Raw genomic sequence first — 19,682 nt, 5'->3', positions numbered from 1 at the left:
CCGGTGAGACTGCTGCTCCGGGAGGCACGCAGTGGTGGCAGTAGGCGTGTCCACAAAGTGGCCTGCTGATGAGTTTCCCATGGCTTTTCTTCCTTCTCACGATGGGTCTGGGGCTTCCCATTCACACAACGGGGTCTGCATGTCTTTGTCCGCTCACTGACATTCCTAACCATGACAGACCCCACTCACTGCTGAGAAATTTGCAGGGATGTGTAGTTGGCCCTCTCTGGGAGCAACATCAGCAGGAACCCCAATATCTGTCCTCCCAGCCCCCCCAAGCACATTTTGCGGAGAAAAGGAATTGAGGTCACTGAGTTTTATTTGAGTCCAGAGGGGAAGGCCTTGGCCCCCCGCCCAAGCCCCAGCGCCCCCAAGCTGAAGGAGCAGAGAGAGCGGCAGCCTAGACGAGCCAGTTCTCGTCCTCCGCGGCCTGCAGAGAGGACGGGGGCAGATCCAGAAGAAGCTCCTCTCCGTCTCCAGGGGCTGCCCACCACGGGAAGCAGGTGTTGGACTAAAGCTCTGCCCTTGTGACTGGTGCCTCCTCTGGGCAGACCCCCCGGGGGCCTCCACACAGCAATGCCTGCAGAGCCTCCTGGCCTTGTCGGTGGGCTTCATAGATCTGGTCTTCTCCGAACTCCCCCAGGTAGTGAAAGCACGTCGTGGAGAGCCTAGGAGAGTCCAACTGAGGCTTCAAAGTCTGCCGGCCCACAGCGGGCAGGCTAAGGCGCCAAGGATTCCATCTCACCTCCACCCTCCCGTCCTACCTGGTAGGCCAGGGGCCCCCTGTGACCATCACACTGACGCTTGGCTGTGGCCCACTGTCAAGTCCCGGGCCCATGAGATGCTTCACCTGGTTCACTTCTCGGACCCCGTAGCTGGAGGCAGTGAGGACACAGCATTAGCGAGAGCCTGGCCAGGGGAGACCTGTCTCCACGTGACACTGGGCACACTGGGCCTTTGTTGAGTTCGGGGCCCAGATTCTGGTCCTCCCTGATGGAAAACAGAGGACCAGGGAGGGGAAGCTCCTGTCCCTTGGCCACCTGTCCTTCTGTGTGCTCCTAGCTCTAGAGCTCACTCCTTGGTCCCCACCAGCCCCCCTTGCTTGAACCAGAGTCCCAGTGGAGAGCATGTGTGATGTGAATGGGAGAGTGGGGACCGCCACCCACCAAACCCTGCTCCTGGAGGAGGAAGGGAGGGACCGGATTTTCAACTCACTCCTGCCAGGCCTGGGAGCAGCTCTGTTCCAGGACATCTGTATACACCGACTCGCTCAGCTGCTGACGCCCCCCGGAGGTGTGAAGCTTGGCCTCGGCCTTTGCCAGATGTTGCCACATCTGGAACAAGGAGGGGTTGAGAGTCAGGGTTTAGGGACTGCTCGGTGTGGGGGAGGGGAGGACAGGAACCTGGGCCGGAAGAATGAGGTGCCAAGGGAGCTTTTTGAGCAGGAAGCACCTGTGAGGAAGGCCTCAGGCTCTTCCCCCCATTCCCCCAAAGCTGGGACCTGGCCAGCTGAGGCAAGATCCACTTTCCTGGGACGGAGTGGGTGGGTGGGAAATGCTGAGGTGGAAAGTTAGGCTTAGGCACAGGGGTCTCTCCTCCAGGGCACACCTGCCCATCAGCAGGTGCTATTTTAAACCACAAACACAAGGGAAGAAAAAAACACTCCACAGCCCACTCTTTAATGACGTGAGTACTCATAGGTACTCGAACACTCAAACACACAAGTTTGTGTGTGTAAGCTCAGACACACACATACTCATATAGTCATGCACTCAGCACGTGCACCCATATACCAATGCTCCTCAGTCATATTTTAGAAAAAAAAAGTCCAGGCCTGAGACGGGCCTGGAAAGGAAGGAGTCTGAGACGACAAACTAATGACTCCTTGGAGTCTCAAGACACTGTGGGGTGTCCCGGAGTGTCCAGTCTCTGTTGGGCAGACAGATGAGTAAACTGAGGCATGGAGGGGAAGATGGCAATATCATGGAAGGCTGCGTCTAGCTGGAGGCCTGGGGGTGGGGGTCTGGAGATGGATCAAAGGCCAGTGCTGGAATCTGAGGCAGCTGGAGGGTTCTGGCTTGAGGAGGACCGGGCAGGGGAACTGTTGGGGGAAGGGACTCACCTGGTAGGCCACCGCCTTACAGGCATCACAGCGAAGGTGAGTGGGCATATGCGCTGAATACTTCTCCTCATCGTCCAGCTCTGGGGCAGTGGCTGTGAGCGAATCCCTGTTCCCAAGGCCCCTTGGGATAGCCCAAGCCCCCAGCAGTAGCAGCAGCAGCGGCAGTGGCAGCCTCATGGTTTGTGGAGCCGGCTCAGTGAGCATGGGCTGTGGTTGGATGTAAATGTACTGGTGTGTGCAGCGGGGACCTCCCCAGAACGCCTGGCCCAGACCAATGGGGACCTGACACCTCACCCCTCCCGTTTCCTCCCTTCCCCCAGGAGACACCACGTGTGCACCTCCTCTGGGGGGACCCCAGCTCCAGCCAACAGAGCTCCATTTCACAGGCAGAGAACAACGAGGCAAGGAGCGTGGCTGGGCTCGGGCAAGGACACATGGGGGCTGCTATCTCCCAAGCCAGGGATCTGGCCACGAGGCAGGTACTGTGCAGAATACCTTGGGGGAGGAAGTGGTTGGTTACTGTCATCTTTAGTCTACCCCCAAGGTCACAAAGACTCTGAGGGAATTCCAAGGCCACATACCTAGAGGGGCCATGCAGAAATTGGAACCCAGGCCTGACTGCCACTCACCAGCAGGAGGACAGATGCCAGTCTAAGGGTCCCCTCCCTGGGAGGCAAATTCTCTGAGCATGAAAGACACTCCTGGTCTTCTTCCCTGAGCCCTACACCCAAGCTGTACCTGGGCATGAGAGGGCATGGTGGGGGTGTTAAAGGGCCACAGCAGGAAATCAGACACCTTACACCAGTTGTTCCAGCCATTGTAGCTCATTGGGTCCGTGATTTATTGCTCACCAGGATGAGGTGACGAGCCCAGGGCCCTCCATGCTATTGGAAACAGCGTCTCCAACTATAAAAAGATGTCCAGGCTTATCTGGCTCATAGTTCTCCCAGTCAGCTTCCAGTTCAAGGCAGGGGGGTAGGGACTCCAAAGGACTCGGGCCCCCAGGGGCATGGAACTGAAGGACGGCATCCATCTCCGTCTCTAACACTGCTTCTGACGGCCACTCTTCTGACGGCCAAACTCGTCACATCACACACTTGTCCGGCAAGGCCCAGGCACGTCAAGCTTACAACTTCACACTGAACCCACGCAAAGCACCTCCTGCTCCCTCCATGTACCTCCCTCCGCCCTCTCAGAGGCTCTGGGACTCTTGGGGCAATTGGAACACATGCTCTGGTCCTGTCCTTTACTGTGCTCGCTGGGCACGGCTGCCACACCTGTTACTGGGGCAGTAACACCAGCGGAGGGGTCCAAGTTTCTCTGGCCTGCCCCCCACAGAGGCATCCTTTCTACTGCCAGCCTTAACCAACCCTCTACCTCACCCAGAGGCTCCTCTGGGACAACAGCTTAGCCATTCTCCCTGCTTGTAAGTCCTTCCTGATGACTCTGCTCCCCACCCAGGATGGGAATGACTGAGCCCCCTTTCCTGGCACCAGGAAGAGCCAGGCTGGCTCTGAGGGCTTAGAGAAGCCAAGTCAGAGGTTGGGGTTGAGGGGAGAATAAAGGACAGAGCTCCCAGGTAGGGACTGCAGTCACTTCCCCACCTCCCTCCAAGTACCCCCATATCCCAGGCTGACCCTCCACAGCCCCTCCTTTATTACTTCCCTGCTTCCCCTTCACCTGCTGGTCCCCACAGCTCCCTTTCTCAGACTCAGCCTGGCCTGGCTGCACTAGCTACTTGCCACCTCAGCCTCCCAGGCCAAGGCTTAGATCTTCCTCCGAAGAATAACAGATTTGACGGCCAGAGTCCTCCCTCCATCCCCCTGGTGCTCACTAGCCTGCTCCACCTCACCTGGGCCCACCTTTCAGGGAGGGGCAGACAGCTACTACCTCTGGGGGCAGCCCGGTCCCCTGCTGCTCCTAGGGAACCCCAACCACTCTTCAGGTCAGTTCCTGGGGACAAATCCTGAGACGCCTCACTTTTACACACACAGACACACTCAAACACACCACACTCGTGGGAATGCTTGGGAAAGGGGTGTAAAATGTTGTAGAAAGAAGGCAGTCACTTCCCGAGATCCAGTTCCATCAGCCCCCGCCCGGGGTCTCAGGTACCTTCTCTGAAGATAATTTCCGGTCTCGGGACTAGATGAGATGGGTAAAAAAAAGTGAGAGAAAAGGGCAGGGACTGACTGGATGCCTGAACCTTAAAAGCCACCCTCAGGCCCCATCACCATGGGGATCAGGCCCCGGGGGGCCTCACACAGGGAACAGGGAGCTCTTGCCAGGCTGGGCGGGGCCCACGCCGGTGGGGGGAGCGCAGAGGAGCAGAGGCGGCGCGGGGCTGGGGGTCCCGCTCACCGGCAGGTAGTACATCCTCTCCGGGGGCCCCGCCTCGGACGCCCAGGGGAGCTGGGTGCCGCCGTAGGCCGGCGGGCCCGGGGAGGGTGGCAGGGAGAGGCCAGGGAGAGGCCCATAAGCGGGCGGGTAGAGGCCGGGACTCAGGGCCAGCGGGGTGTAGAGGCGTCGGGGTGGCCCCGGGGGCGAGGGCGGCAAGAACACCTCCACGTACTGCCCGCTCTCGGGGTCAAAGAGCAGCCGCAGCCGAGGCTGCCGCGGCGCCTCCACGAAGTAGTAGCGGCCGCTCTCGGGGTCCACCAGCACCTTCCCGGTGTTCGCGGCCCCGGCCGGCCTGCGCGCCCCCGGGGAGGGGCCTTCCGGGGGCCGGTCCAGAGGGGGCGCCGAGGCCGCGCGGGGCTGGGGCGGGGCCGTCCTGCCCGCCCAGGCCGGGGGCTCCCGCGGGCGGGGCGCCTGGGCCGCCGTGGCTGGCTGGGGGACGGGAGGAGGAGGAGTCTCCAGTTTGGGTGCTCTCCCCGGGCTCGAGCCAGGGTGCGCCTGAGGGGAGCTGGGGCGGGAGGGTCCGGATGGGTGGGCCCCCGCTGGCCCTAGGGTCGGCCGCTGGGGTAAGGAGAGCGCGCCCCCTACAGGGCTGATCGGACCCTCGCCGTCGGAGGCCAGGCGCTGGGCCTCCACGACCCGGTTCTCGTCCCCGGGACCGCGCACCAGGCCGCCCCGGGGCTCCTTCGGCCCGTGGCCCGCGGCCGAGGCCCCCGGCAGGCGGATCTCCGTGCGCGCGAAGGGCTTGGCCGTGCTGTTCTCCGCCCTCCGCCGCGGGGCCCCGTTGGGCTGCGGAGCGTCCCGAGGGTTTGCGCTGGGGGGCGGCTCCGGGGGCTCGTAAGGGTGCGGCACGACCGGCAGGAAGTCCTTGAGGTACACGGAGGTGTAGTGAGCCGGGGCGGGGGTCCCCGGCACCGGGAGCTCCGGCTCCGGGCGGGGCTCCTCCGCGGGGTCCGCCGCGGGCGCGGGCGGCCCGGAGCCGGGGGCTCCCGCCGGGAAGCTGGGCGCGTACGTGGTCTTCACCATCTTGCGCAGGTCGCGGGGCCGCGGGATGGCCACGCGCGGGCGCCCGGGGGCCGCTGGTCCGGGGCCCAGGGCTTCTGGGGGCACATCCGAGTCCAGGGCGCCCGTGAGGCGGCCGAGGGGCAGCGGCTGGCCTTCTGGGAAGGCGAGACCCGGAGCGCCCCGTGCGGAGGGACCCTGAGCCTCTGCGAGCTCCGGGGTCCTGGGTGCGGGCGGTGTCGGCGGCGCCGGCTCCCCGTGGACGACGCCGTTCAAAGCGTCCTGCGGAGAGACTATCGGGGAACCCTGCATTGGGGGGCCCCACCTCTCTTGGGGCGATGGACTCCATGGCCCAGTGGGACGATCTGGGGCCTCCCAGGAGGACCAGGCCGGCGGGGTCGGGCTCCTGCTCCCCTCTCCCGCAGCTCCGAGTGCGGGATGCTGAGCCTCCCACCGCGAAGGCGCTCCAGCGGGCGGGCTTCTTGCCTCGGCGGCGGCACCCGGATTCCATTGGAAAGGGGTTGGAGGGGAAGGGCTCCTGCTGACGGCTTCCTCGACGGCGGGATCCTGCTTCTCCCACGCGGGGGGTTCAGCCCGGTTCCGCGGGGACAGGTTCCGGGGAGCTGGGCAGTGAGCGCCCTGCGGGGCTCCATTCGGGGCCTGCCTCCGCGGGGAGGGGCTCCTCGGCCGCACAGCCTGACTCGGAACTCCCCGAGGGTCCCTGGCCTCGAGAGGCCTCGGGACGGTCCGATCCGGGGTCTCCCCTGGGAACCGGGTTTTGGGGTCCTGGTGGTGCGCCTCCTGGGTCTTCTCCCCCGATTGCAAGAAGATGCTGGAACTCACCGGGCCCAGGGGCTCCGTCCCGGGGCGGGCTTGTCGCGACGGATCGCCCGTTCGCGGAGGCTGGGCCAGGGCCGCGGGGCCCGGGCGGGGGCCGAGCCGCAGTGCAGGCGGGGTGGGCGCGACCGGCCGTCCTCCGGGGCCGCTCGGGGGCCGCGGGCCGGCTGCCGGGGCTCGGGCTCGGGCCGCTCCGCGGGCCTGCAGGTGGCGCCGCTGGGGGCGGCGGCCGCGGGGCCCAGCTTCCTGGCCAGCGCCGTCTGCACCAGCCCCGCGGCGGCCTGCAGGCGGCCCAGCGACTCGTCCAGGGAGCCGGTGCGCAGCAGCGGGCGCGGGCGCGGGGCCTCCTCCTCCCGCGGAGGGCTCCGGGGCGGCCGGGGGCGCAGCTCGATCTGTCGCTTGGGCACCGTCCGCGACCTGGCGGGCAGGGCCCGCTCCTCCAGCGCCACCTCCACGCACTCGAACTGCGCCGGGGCGGCCGGACTCGGCCCGCGGGGCCACAGCTCCAGGTAGGTGGCCCAGCGGGAGCCGCCGTCGGGGGGCGGGGGCTGCGGGGCGGCGGGGGCGGGGGAGGCCGGCGGGGAGAGGCCGTGGAGAGCCCGCGCCGTGAGCTGCTGCACCTCCGTGTCCGCCGAGTCCGAGGGGCCGAACAGGGCCCCGGCGCCGAAGATGACTTCCATCTCCCCCGACGGCAGCATGCGCAGCTGGGGCCGGGGCTGGGGCCGGGGCTGGGGCTGGGGCGGCCGCGGGCCGGCGCCCGGGCCTCGCGGGAAACCCGAGCCGGGCTGGAGCTGCTGGCGGCTATTCTGGGCGCTGATGGACAGGCGAAGCTGCTCCCCCACCCCCAGCTCAGGGGCCACCCAGGGCCAATGTGCCCGGCCCTCCGCGTCCGGCCCGGCGTCCGGGGGCTCCGGAGAGCCCGGCGCCGTGTGGTAAGAGCCTGATGAACCGGAGGAGTCCTGGCGCCGCGCGGGGGCTGAGGGCAGCTGACCTGCGAGCCCGGGCAGGGCCGGCGGGGCGGGCGCGATCAGCATGGTGGGGCCGGACGCCGAGCTCTCCCTCCCTCGCCTTCGCCTCCGCTGGTGCCGGGACGCCCACATGTCCCCGCCCCGCCCGCGGGGGCCGTGGGGTCACCGCGCCTTAAAGCGGCCGCGGCCGCTCCGGAGCCGGCGGTGTGGCCGGCAGGGGGGACCTGGGCGCTGGGCCTTATTCTCCCAGGCCCTTTCCTTCTCCGCCGGCCCGCGGGCCAGAGCGCCTTGGGTGGCGCTCCAGGTTCTGGCTGACAGGTGTGCAAAGTGGAGCCAGAAGCTAGGCCCAACTCCGCTCTTCACAGGTGAGGAAACTGAGGCTGCGCGGGGACCTTAGGTAAAGCACTACCCTAGGGCATGCGGATCGGTGTGAGCCTCAGGGGACCAGACCTTCAGGTCAGGCAATTCAGGTGTTACCAGCAATTTCATTTCCCCCTCAGAGCCTTCCCATCACGCTGTGACATCCCTCCTCCCTGGTCTTGTCATCCCATCCCAGTTGAAGCTCCTAAGGGTGCACCCACTTTCCCTGACCTGGCACTCCACAGCCTCTAATAGAGGAGCATTGCTTGGAGGGCTCCCCCACTCCAGAAGTTATGCTGGGGCCTCGGGAAGGTGCTGTCCCGGCTAGATCCACTGCCTTTAGTGGTAAATTACTGGAAGAAACTGGAGTGGACAGCTCGTCAACAGGCTTCCTTGACAACCAAGCTGTGGATGCTGATGCGGGCTCTCTTAGGAACCTTTTGGGAAGCTGTGGTCCCCTCGCTGAGGCAGGAATAGCTCTATGCTCCTCCAAGTACTCATTTCAGCCCCCACCACCTCTGTACTTGCCCTGAGGGGAAGCAGCCACCACCTATTCAAATGTTCTGGGACAATGACAATGGGCACCATTTGCCCTATTCTGACTTCAAGATACTGTTATGATTTCAGTCCCCAGTTGGCCTTGGAGCACAAGCACTGGCCCCTCCTGACCCATGAAAGGCTAGACTTGATGCATCTGGTTGTGTCCGTGCTCAGCCGGCCATTGGTGATGGCTTCTGAGTGAATGAAGCCTGTCCATCACTTCCGGCCCTAATATGCAACTTCAGCAAACAGTCAAGTCAGCCCCTTCACAGACCGTTTCCCAACCTTAAAAACAGACATGGCAGCCCTGGCTGGTGACTCGGTTAGTTGGAGCATTGTTCATCTACCAAAAGGTTACGGTCAGGTTGATTCCCAGTCAGGGCACATGCCTAGGTTGGGGTTTGATCCCTTTGGTCCGAATATGGGAGGCAACTGATCAGTTTTTCATTGATGTTTCTCTCTCTCTACCTCCCTTCATCTCTCTCTCTAAAAAAAAAAAGAAGAATGAAAAAACATACCCTCAGGTGAGGATTAAAAAAATAAAAAGGTTCAAGCTTTGTTTGTTTTTTTAAATGGCATTATTCTTTCCCCTTCCATTTGGGAAGACTGATGAGCTTCTGTTTGGGGGAAGTGTATAAGAAGGTGCACTTCACAGCAAAACATTTTTGTTTTTGTCACGGAAACTGATTTCCCAAATTTATTGTGGTCCTGGAACCACTGTCTTTGAAGTCTCCAGTCAGGGCTTTTCTTTGTCTCTCTCTCACATACACATGGCTGTTAATATAGGCAGGAGTTAAACACGGAGTAAGAAAGGACAGTGTTCACTAGATAACAAAATAGTCTTCCCCTCGGCTGCAACCATAACTCCATGGACCCCCTGGTAGGTGGTGGTCCAAGGCCTGTTCCACACGCAGTCTCTGGTAACTTGATTCTCACTTAGGTCACCAAGATCCATGAGAGGCAGGGAGGAAGGAAAGTACCTTCTGCCTCTTACCCTGCCCCTTCCCTGGGGGTCAGGCCACTGGTGAGGCCTAAGAGGACTAGAAAAGGTCAGGATGGGAACGCCCACAACAGAGAAATCAGAAGTCAGATTACAACCAGATAACAGAAAGGAAATAATTATTTTATTTTTCCCTGGGACGCTGGTGGCTCCGGGCCTGACAGGTCCCCGAGGCTTTCTTATGCTTCTGGTCTAGCACCTGGGCCATGTAGTTCTCCTGCTGCTTCTGGATCCGGAAGTCAGACATGTGATTCCTGCAAGGAGCCGGCTAGGCTGGGCGGGGGGCTGGGGACAGCCCAAGGTAGGGACCAGAGTTCTGGCTCCCCACTTCCATCAGCAACCCCCAACCTGTCCATGACCCCTCACCTGAAGATCTGTTTCTGTTGGCTGATAACTTGCTGCAATTCCTTAATCTCATTCTCTTTGCCATTAAGTATATCTTCTTGCTTTATAATGTGAGACTCAATTTCTGTGGGGGAGAGAGGCAGGGAGCAGGTGGTTCCATCCCATGAGCTCCTTCCTGCATAAGGCATTCATTTCCTCACAGGTCTTTTCAGACTTGGCTCCCTCCACCCACAGGCTCTCCATGAGCAGTTGCCAATACCTTAGTAAGAATGAGGTTATTATGGAGTCTTGATGGGTGGTGGGGACACAATGTCTGATGAATGTGTCAGTGACTTCACAACTCTATTCTGGACCAGGTGACTCACATGAAGGCAGGCAAAGGCCCTTGGAGAGAGGTGGCAGCCCTGCACACAGGCAGGAGGATGAACAGCTCCTGGCCTCAACTCCTGCAGATCTCTGCAGATATCACCTCTTTCATGAGACCTCTCCTGGTCTAAAAGTACAACCCTTCCTAATACTGCCTATCTCTTTTCCCTGCTTTACTTTTCTCCTTAGCATTTATATCTAACATACAATATATTTTACTCATTTACTTTCTCCCCTTCTAGGATGTGAGGACAAGGATTTTTGTTTCATTCATTGTTTTAACCCCAAGGCCTAAAACAATGCCTGGCACATAGTAGGTGCACGATAAATTTGTGGAATAAATGACCAGGATGTCCCCTGAGGATTTAGGACATAGAAGCATCACCTCGTTCAGTCATCTCAATCCAACCAGACCTACTGAGGGCCAGCCAGATGCCTACTCCTGTGCAGGAGCTCCCGAAAGGAGTGTTAAGACTCAGGAACTGACCAGAGGACAGAATAAGTGACGTTTCAATGAAGTTAATATTGGTGAGACAGTATTATTACCACTTTGGGGAATATGTCTCCTTTTCAGAACCGTGTCCTCATCTATATAATATGGGGACAGAGACAGACTATGTGGGGTGGGAAGGACCCAGGGAGATTAGTGGTGGAAAGCTTATCAGCTACTTAAGTGCTCATTAGATGCCAGGATGATTTTTGTGACTTGGGTCAGAATCCAATGAGGCTGTAGGATTCGGGGGGGGGGTGGGGGGGGGGGTGCTTCATATACATAACTATCCCTCAGGAAGCCCTGGAAAATTCTGATCCTCACAGGAAGAAAATCCCACTGCCTTTAAAGGTTCGACAAAGATTAACTATTGATAGAACACAAGCTCTGAAAACGCAGACATGCTAAAACATTTAAGGTTTCAGAAGAGATGGTCTGGCAGGAAAGGAGACATAGGTAAACAAAGAGAAGGAAAACATGAGCTCACGGAATCCTAGGAACAGGACTATCACAACTCCTTCCCCAGGTCATCCAGCTAATCCAGACTCACTGCTTGTGAAGTTCTCTTGAGAAAAAGTATCATAAATTTGTGTGAATCTTATAAAATAAATTAGATAAATGTAAAATAAATAGCACCCAATGAAAGAATGGTTAGAAAAGCCCTTTGAAAAGATTCAGAACTATGGAAGTACAACCAAATGGTAACCACACCAAGGGAGGTGGCAGCGGGGAGGGACAGGCGAGGAGAAGGCCAGGTCACCACTGGAGGCTTGTGCCCACTGCAGGGATTCAGGACGTTCTAAGGGAGGCAGCCAGGCTCCATCAGCCTGACCCACACACACCTTCCAGACGCAGAGCCCTGTGGCCTTGGCTGGGCTCTAGGAAATGCCCTGAAGGAAGGATGGCTTTTCCTAACACCACCAGGAAAGAACCCTAGGTTCCTTTTAGAGAAGTGGGGGTGGGGAGGGGTCAGAGAGGGAGAGGACTAGGGACCAGCATCTTGGGTATGAAGACAGTGACTGCCTGCTGGGCCCCAAGAGGCCCTAATGGGAGCTCTTGATCAAACAACCATGAGACCTGTCAGCCTACCCAGCCAGATCAAGATATAGTAGTCTGCTGGCAACTTTTCAGTGAGAATACTCACCAGGGGAGAAAGAAGGCTGGATTGGAGGACAGAGGGTGCCCAAGGCTCCAGGTGGGGCCCATCAGGAGAGACCCTGAACCTCTTTTAGGCTTGAGCTCTGGGCTCTCAAAATCTACTGCAGTGAATGAAGCAGATGTATGGAATTCACATCCACTTCTCAAGCTAGGTAAGGGGAGCTTAGCATTCTGGGAAAATGGAAGTGGTTCCCGAGGTCTAGGGACACTGGGTAGTTGACTCACAGCCCCAACTGAGCCAAGTAGCTCCATGCATCTGCATGGAGCAGAGTTGAAAACTAACGGCCTACAGGCATACTCTACTTGGCCCGTACAATATTTTTAAAGCTTCTCAATCAGTTGACAACACTAAAAAGTCAGGAAAACTTCCATTAAAACCTGGTTTCTTTTTTTTAAAAGCTCTGACAGTACTGGACTCCCCCTCCCACAGCAGAGGGGCTAAGCCCTTGAGGGTGAGCATGGCTCTCCACATTATATGCATCCCAAACCTGAGACTACCGTATTTTTCGGACCATAAGATGCACTTTTTTCCCCCCAGAAGTGGGGGGGAAAAGTCCCTGCGTCTTATGGTCCAAATATAGCCTACACATATACTTTAAAAAAAAAGTTTTTTTACTTGCCGGCTCTGTGTGGTCTCTGTGTGCTTGCCCGGCTCTAAAATGGTTCTAAATGCTGCTGTTTACTTTACAGGGTTGATTACATGTGTTTATGACTGTGATGTTGGGTTTTAATGCACATAAAATATTTTAGGACACTATTTGTTTCAGAATCTTTTTTTCTTCATTTCCCTTCTCTAAAAACTGGTGCGTCTTATGGTCCAGAGCGTCTTATGGTCCGAAAAATACGGTAAGTGTCAGCTCTCAAACAGGACTGTGCTTACCCTGTTGTTCCTCTTGTATCAGAGTTGGGAGTAAAGTACATTATTTCTAATCTCCATCCAAAGTGGAAAACAAAAGGTGGACTAAGAAAGTTGTATGTTTCAAAAAAATGGGAGCAAGCCCATTCCTTTATGGCCCATGAAGAATATTGTACACCAACTGCTTCCCTCATTTCCGTGGCCTGCCTGGCCCCTGAAGGCCTTTGCGAAGGTGAGGCCCGCTTGGGCTTGCCTGTATCCTCAGTCGGGGACCGAAGTTGGGGTGAAACCCTGCCCTGGACACCGGCGCTGGGTGGCTGGGGTAGATCCCGTGAATGTTAGCTTGGGAAGAAACACGGGCCTCCCGCCTACCATTGCACTTGGTGATGAGCTGGTCCTTCTTGCTGGACTCCTGCAGGGCTTTGCTCTTGACAGTGGAGAGCCTGGGTGGAGAGGATAAAGTGTGGGAAGGCTGCCAGGCTAATGGGACCCCTAACCTTACATCCCCACCGAGGCCCACTCACGCCTTTTCAAAGGCCAGCTTCTCTTTCTCCAGCTGTTTAGACAGCACCTCTACCTCTCCAAGGGCAAACTGCAACTTCTCCTCTTCCTTGGCCAGGAGGACCTTGGTCTTGGCATGAGCAGCTTTCTCTTCCTGCAGGGGCAACACCAGTGACCTTATTACCCAAGCGACCTTGGGTCTCCTAAGCTTCTTTAACCAGCCCCCTTATTCAGAGGGCCACACAGAAGCCAGAGGACAGAAAGACTGTCTTCATTACTGGGGCTGAAGGCTCTCAGAGGCCAATACTCAGTGATTGCTCAACCACAGGGATTCTGGGAAACAGGGCAAGACTGGGAACCTGCAGAGGCCATTACTTACCACCAACTGCTTCTCCACTGCCTGGAACTCTTCTTTACTGACAAAATTTTCATCCTGGAGAACCATCTGCAATAGAGCCTGGCTCAGGGAGGGACTGGGGCTGGGGCATCCTCTAGGGGCCGGGAGCAAGGGTGGATAATGGGATGATGCCCAGGGCATCTAGGATGAGACCCTGGAAAGGGAGAACTCGGTTCCACAAGTTGCTGAGGCTCAGCTCTAGGCCCTGCCCTCAAGGAACAACCAGTCTCATAGAAGAGATAGCCCATGGCCAGCACTTGTAACACAGCGTGTGCTGTGATGGTGTCCAGAGGAGGTCCCTGACCTGGCCTGGGAAAGGGGAGAACTGCTTCTAGAAAAGGGGACATCAGAACAGACCTAAGCTCTGATCATTATGTAGGGATGAAAAAGGCCAGGAATGGAGCCTTCAGGGGACTGAAGGAAACTCAATGCCTAAGGCTGCATACAGCCATTACAATAAGAAGGAGATGAGAAGACTCTTATTTCTGAGATGGAGGTATCTCCTATGTCCCAGCCTTCCCCTCAAGGCAGAATATAAAAACAGAAACTCCACCTGGCCAGGATTTTACCACGCCTGTCCAGAACATCCAAGCCTTTGCACCCATAAACCGTGGTTTGATTGAGAAAGCAACAGAGACATAAAGGAGTCGGAATCCCTTAAGTTGTCATGTGCAAGGGGCCAAATCTTAGGAGCAGGCTTACGTTTCCTTCATTAGCCAGGGAACAGGCAACACCCGCCCCCAGCCTTCTCCCAGGGCCTGTTAGTGCACGCAGAATGGCACTAACTTAGGCACTGCGGAGGGGGTGTCCCTAATAGAAAGGATATTACAATTTCTTTGCCTGAACACAACAGCCTTGGGAAATCATCTCCAACTAGGAATGGGGAAACTGAGGCTCAGTGAATAGAGAGGGACCCATCTACCAGGACCTATGCAACCAGGCAAAGAGAGCAGGGAACAATGTTGATTTTGACTAAAATTCCCTTGTAAAATATTCATGAGACCCTGCCCCCTTTGGCTCCACCCCCGGCAGCCATAACACTTTTGGGTCCCGCCTCCTTCTGATGACGCTATTGGCAATGTGCACTGCGCACGCCCCGGCTTGGGGGGGGGGGATGTGGTCCGGCCCCGACCCCACCATTTAGACTTCCGGTGCGCCTCTCCCCCAGCTCTTCCGGCTGCGTACCACGTTCCTCAGCTGATGGATCAATTCCTCCTGAGACTCAATCACGTCCCGCAGTTGGTCGAAGGCGAGACACACCGACCCTGACCCCCCCTGCGCCCACCCTACGGGCGTCGCCATCTTTTGCCCCCGCCAGCTCGTTGGAAATGGCTGCCGCTGGGTGGCACACCACGACGCCCACCAATGAGGGTGCGACGCCACAGAGCACCCTGGCCACCGGGGGCGGGGACTTCCTTTGTTACCAGGGGAGGGGCCCGCCTCTTAAAGGAGCCGCCCGGGGAGTTGAACCAACCCTTAGGCATGTAAGTTTATAGAGAATTTGCACCTGTAGTTGATCTTGTGTTTCTCATGCAATCCTGAGGAGCAGGCTTACGTTTCCTTCATTAGCCAGGGAACAGGCAACACCCGCCCCCAGCCTTCTCCCAGGGCCTGTTAATCTGCAAGACCGCGAAGCACGAGCCAATTAAGGCAACACCTGCATCTTTTTTAGCTCCACGCGCCCCCAATCTCGAAATTTAGCAGGGAGTGTGAGACTCCAGCCTCCTCAGATCTGTCTTTCTCCTACAGCATATTCACTATTTAGAAGGCCTGAACCTAAGCAATGAAGGTGGGGCTCAAGAACAGGCAAGGAGAGTGTAGGAAGTGGGCCTCTGTGACTTCAGCTAGTCAACTTTTAATGGAAGCGGTTCGTAGGGAGGAGGGAAGAAGATACAAGAATAAAGAACTGTGTACATAGCCAGCATCATGGTGGAAACACACCCAAGGTAAGTCCTCAGAGTCTGGTACCAAGCTCTGAGCAGTCAGTCATACTTGGTGCCAAGGGCGACCGGATCAAGGTGCTGCGGAGGGCACGGAAGAGCCTGAAGAGATTAGAACGGAAGTGGGGCATTAGGAGATTTCTAAAACAGGTATGGAGTAGGGAAGGATAAGGTGACCACACATCTTCACCAACTCCCTCCCCGCTTTTTTTTTTTAAAACCAGTAAGATTAAGCTTGGGGAATATCAGAGCTAATATTTATCGAGTATTCACTATTCGTGGCACAATTATGCCATATTAGTATTATTTTACGTGGTCTCCATAAAAACCTTGGGAAGTAGGTTCTAATTTCCACACTTTGCAGATTCTCTGAGAGTGACTAACTTGGCCAAGCTGCTAAGCCTCAGTACAAGGTTTTCATGTGGGCAGTTTGATTCTAGAATTCATGTTCTCAGTCTTGATACTGTGCTGCATTTTTGTTGAACATGATACTAAAGTTGTGGAAGCATGAATAATTATATTAAAGAGTTTTCGGCCCTGGCTGCTGTTGCTTAGTGGTTAGAGCACCAACCCTCCCATTGAAGAGTTGCGGGATCCCCAGCCTGGTGGGGGCTGTGCAGGAGGCAACAAATTGGTCTGTCTCTCTCACATTGATGCCTCTCTCTCGTGTTCTCCCTCTCCCTCCCTCCCTCCCCTCCCCCTTTTACCTTCCACTCTTTCTAAAACTCAGGTGAGGGTTCACAACAAAAAAAGAGTTTGCAAGAAATGTTTTCAGTGTCCAAGAAAGGAAACTGAAAGTTAGGTAAGCCGCTCTGGTTGCTCCCCAGAACTACCTAGGGGCCTCTTTTTCAGCTGTTGTGGCCTGATAAACATTGTCATTCCTGTGGGTCTTCCAGTGATAGCCCTTTATAAAAATAAAATTTTTGATTGATTGGAAAGCAGGGGTGGGGGGCGTGGAGAGAGAGAAACATCAATTCGTTGTTCCACTTGTTTATGCATTCATTGGTTGACTCTTGTATGTGCCCTGACTGGGAATCAACCCCCCCAACCTTTGTGTTTTGGGAGGATGCTACCCGCCCAGGGTGTGATACCCTTGTTTTACTTTTCCTTTTTTTTTTTTCTTTTCATGTTTGTTCTCATATCCTTGAGGGCAAGGCTATTTCTGTTGGCTGATCTAAAAAGGGCCCAGAGCAGTACAGTTCAATAGGACTTCTGTCCAGTACTGCAGCCACAGGCCACATGTGCGCTATTCAACCCTTGAAATATGGCCCGTGTGACTGAGGGATTACTTTTTAAATTAAAAAAAAATTATATATTCAAACAGTTAAAAAAATTTAATTAGTACAATTTACATTTAAATAGTTTTATATGGCTGGTAGCTACTATATTGGACACCTGGGCCTAGAGCACATGTGTCAAACACAAGGCCCGCGGGCCAAATCCGTCCCGCCAGGCCTTGCAATGTGGCCCGCACCGCGCTGTCATCACTGCACTCCGCTGCGTTTCCATCACAATGACAGTTTATGACTGTTCAGTAAACCATTCGGCCCGCGATTTAGGCTGGATTTTAGATTTTGGCCCCTTCTCTGATTGAGTTCGACACCCCTAGCCTAGAGGATGCTGTATATATAGATTGTGTGCCTCAGCACAGAGCCTTCTTGTAACTTTATCAAATGTGAATGTTCACCTGAATCACCCTGAACAAAGCTGCACATTCCTCTGGGGCAGGGATCCCTGAATCTTCCCTCTGAACCGTGTCCCTTCTGTGGGTTTTTTCATGAGGTGCTGCCTGATCTCTCTTGCCACTACCCATTTACTCAACCAGCTGGGACAGATTGCCTTGTACACTTAGGCCAAAATCCTGGAGCACAATAGGCTCCTGCAGCCAGTTCCCTGAGCAAGAGAGGACCCTGGATGCAGGTCTGCACCCTGCATACCAGCATAGACTGGTTGGGGACTGCCACAGACTCCTACTCTCTATCAACAAACACTATGAGCTCCTGGCCAACCAGGGCTCAGGGGGGCTCAGGATGACATGACACCACAAACAGCTCTGTGATCCTGCCCCAGGAAGGGCGGCTTTCTGCATAGTGTTGTCATCCTGGTTGATTTTCTGGTTATCTATTGCTATGTAACACACCACCCTACGTTTATTTATACCTTAAAAATTTTATTTTGCTCAGGAATCATCAGTTTGGGCAGAGTTCAATAGTGAAAGCTCATCTCTGCTCCATGTAGTATCAGCTGTTGGGGGAGAGAGGGAGGCTAGAAGTCCCACCCCCATGATTCATGGCTCCCTCACATAATTGGCACATTGGTGCTGTCCGTTGGGAGCTCAGCTGAGGCTGCACGTCTTGTTCCTCTCCATTGGCTGTGTGGGCTTTCTCCTAGCATGTAGACCGGGTTCAAGAGGAAGTATCCCAAGTGGCGGGAAATGGAAGATACCACTTTCTTAAGGCCTGGGCCCCCCAAAAGGGGCATCGTGGCCTTTCTGCTGTTTTCTATTGGTAAATAGGCCACAGAGTCCAGCTTCAAGGAGGGGGGACACATCCACCTTTTGATGGGAGGAATTTTCATTTGGGCTGCACTGTCAGAGGCAGTCCTAACAGATGGTGTGTCATTCTGGTCAGGGTTCAGCTCAGATAAAATTAGACTGAAACAGTCTAGTGGGGGAGACAGACAATAATAAACACTCAAATCTCAAAGTAAGTAATTATTTAAATAAATAGCACCAGAGTTATGACAGGTGCTAAGAAAGAGGAATGAGAGTATTTTAAAATATTTAGCCCAATCTGGGATATGGGGAAAGCTTCTGTGAGGAAGTGATTTTTGAGCTGAAACCTAGTAAGATAACCAGGTGGCACTTCGCAAAGAGAGGAGGGCCAGGTGAGTGGGAAAGGTTCCAGAAAGAGGGAACAGTATACACAAAGTTCCTAGACCCAAAGGGGTTGGCCGAGTGGTCTAAGGAAAAGGCTAGTATGGCAGAAAAAGAAAAAGATATGTAGGACAAGCAGGGGTGGAGGCCAGAAACTTGGTAGAGTCTTATGAAGCATTAGGTCATGCTAAGGACTTTTGCCCCCAGAATAAAAATAATAATTTGGGGGGCGAAAGAAAACTGAAATATTTTAAGCAAGAGGGTGACATAATTTATGCTTAGAAAAGATCTTCCTTGCCCTAGCCAGTTTGGCTCAGTGGATAGAGCATCAGCCTGCAGAGTGAAGGGTCCCAGGTTCTATTCTGGCCAAGGGCACATGCCCGGGTTGCAGGCTTGATCCCCAGTAGGGACATGAAAGAGGCAGCCAATCAATGATTCTCTCTCATCATCGATGTTTCTATCTCTCTCTCCCTCTTCCTTTCTCTCTGAAATCAATTATGTATATGGTCTCCCTGGTTTGCAGCAAGGTGCAGATTGGAGGGGCCCTGAGTTGATGCACAGAGACACTTATACTTGTGAGGCTACTGCAAGTTTTTTTGTTTTTTGTTTTTAATATATTTTATTGATTTTCTTACAGAGAGGAAGGGAGAGGGAGATAGAGCCAGAAACATCGATGAGAGAGAAACATCAATCAGCTGCCTCCTGCACACCCCCTACCGGGGATGTGCCCGCAACCAATGTACATGCCTTCGACCGGAATCGAACCTGGGACCCTTCGGTCCGCAGACCGACGCTCTATCCACTGAGCCAAACCGGTTTCGGCTACTGCAAGTTTTTAATCAGAGGAAATGGATGGTAGTTGGGAAGTCAGATGGTGTCAGAGGAGATAAGAGAGGAGATGGATTTAGGATGTTCTGGAGTTAAAATTGACAGGACTTAATAATGATAGAGGGAAAAGGGAGCCAAGGTGTTTTGGTTGTTTCCTGCTGCAAACTACCACAAAACATAATTAAAGACTTAAAACAGTAACTTTTATTATTTGCTCATGATTCTACAGTTTGAAGAGGGCTTGGTGAGGCAGCTAATTTTTGCTCTGCCCACCAGCTGGATTAAGTTAAACAGGTCTCGATTCTCATTTGGTTCTCTGCATACCTGCTTCATGTGGTTAGCTTGGTGGTCTCAGGGAGGTTGAACTTACCTGGCAGCTGGCTTCCCCTAAGTGGTGAAATGGAAGCTGCTAGTTTTGCCACATTCTATGGATTAAAGATCAAAGGCTGGCCTAGATCAGAAAGGGGACTACAAACAGTAGGGCATGAATATTAGGTGTGGTCCATTGGGGGACATCAAGTCAAGTATACGTTTTCTGGGTTTCTGACTTTTGTACTTTCATGGATGATGATGCTATTCATAGAAATGGGAGACTCACGGTGTCGCTCCCATTTCCTCCATTAAAAAAAAAAAATCACTGTACTCTGTAAGAAGGGTGACTATATTTCAAGCTTCTCTTCCTCAGAGTTGCTTTCACTGA

The 19,682-nt window shown here is 55.2% G+C and overlaps 3 protein-coding genes across 4 annotated transcripts; all 3 read right to left on the bottom strand.

The window, feature by feature from the left end:
* Nucleotides 1-301: 301 nt before the first annotated feature.
* Nucleotides 302-2,749, bottom strand: MZB1 (marginal zone B and B1 cell specific protein). The gene is made up of 4 exons (XM_036424914.2): nt 2,123-2,749; nt 1,216-1,334; nt 765-875; nt 302-668 (listed from the first exon to the last, which is right to left on the bottom strand). Exons 1-4 carry the CDS (start codon nt 2,324-2,326, stop codon nt 512-514), a joined length of 591 nt encoding a protein of 196 aa, XP_036280807.1. The 5' UTR covers nt 2,327-2,749; the 3' UTR covers nt 302-511.
* Nucleotides 2,750-2,934: 185 nt separating this feature from the next.
* PROB1 (proline rich basic protein 1) lies at nt 2,935-8,076 on the bottom strand. Its single transcript, XM_036424862.2, is given in 2 exon segments — nt 2,935-6,390; nt 6,393-8,076. Coding segments are annotated over 2 exon segments (3,075 nt in total). The 5' UTR covers nt 7,459-8,076; the 3' UTR covers nt 2,935-4,381.
* A 1,241-nt stretch (nt 8,077-9,317) lies between these two features.
* On the bottom strand, nt 9,318-14,698 carry SPATA24 (spermatogenesis associated 24). 2 transcript variants are annotated; one of them, XM_045576362.1, is made up of 6 exons: nt 14,525-14,698; nt 13,322-13,387; nt 12,966-13,096; nt 12,814-12,884; nt 9,593-9,695; nt 9,318-9,494 (listed from the first exon to the last, which is right to left on the bottom strand). In XM_045576362.1, the coding sequence occupies exons 1-6, from the start codon at nt 14,639-14,641 to the stop codon at nt 9,419-9,421; spliced, it is 564 nt and encodes a 187-aa protein (XP_045432318.1). In that variant the 5' UTR covers nt 14,642-14,698; the 3' UTR covers nt 9,318-9,418. The 2 variants fall into 2 exon arrangements, with proteins under 2 accessions (XP_045432318.1, XP_036280804.1); XM_036424911.2 differs by having other exon boundaries at nt 9,318-9,480; nt 14,525-14,696.
* Between the last annotated feature and the right edge of the window lie 4,984 nt (nt 14,699-19,682).

The sequence above is a fragment of the Pipistrellus kuhlii genome, unplaced genomic scaffold (assembly GCF_014108245.1).
Source record: "Pipistrellus kuhlii isolate mPipKuh1 unplaced genomic scaffold, mPipKuh1.p scaffold_m20_p_8, whole genome shotgun sequence".
In the NCBI taxonomy this organism is placed as follows: Eukaryota; Metazoa; Chordata; class Mammalia; order Chiroptera; family Vespertilionidae; genus Pipistrellus; species Pipistrellus kuhlii.
The sequence above is the reverse complement of the archived record's forward strand: the minus strand, read 5'-3'. Positions and strand labels throughout refer to the sequence as shown.

What these genes read in the sequence shown, in the direction of transcription:
- MZB1 (XM_036424914.2), bottom strand. Translation starts at nt 2,326, where the DNA reads ATGCTCACTGAGCCGGCTCCACAAACCATGAGGCTGCCACTGCCGCTG. An exon ending in TGCTCCCAGGCCTGGCAGGA is followed by an intron (nt 876 to 1,215) that starts GTGAGTTGAAAA and finishes CACTGCCTCCAG; the next exon opens with CTACGGGGTCCGAGAAGTGA. An exon ending in GGGGGCCCCTGGCCTACCAG is followed by an intron (nt 669 to 764) that starts GTAGGACGGGAG and finishes GGACTCTCCTAG; the next exon opens with GCTCTCCACGACGTGCTTTC.
- SPATA24 (XM_036424911.2), bottom strand. Translation starts at nt 14,641, where the DNA reads ATGGCGACGCCCGTAGGGTGGGCGCAGGGGGGGTCAGGGTCGGTGTGT. An exon ending in TCCATCAGCTGAGGAACGTG is followed by an intron (nt 13,388 to 14,524) that starts GTACGCAGCCGG and finishes GCTCTATTGCAG; the next exon opens with ATGGTTCTCCAGGATGAAAA. An exon ending in GCTCATCACCAAGTGCAATG is followed by an intron (nt 9,696 to 12,813) that starts GTAGGCGGGAGG and finishes TCTCCCCCACAG; the next exon opens with AAATTGAGTCTCACATTATA.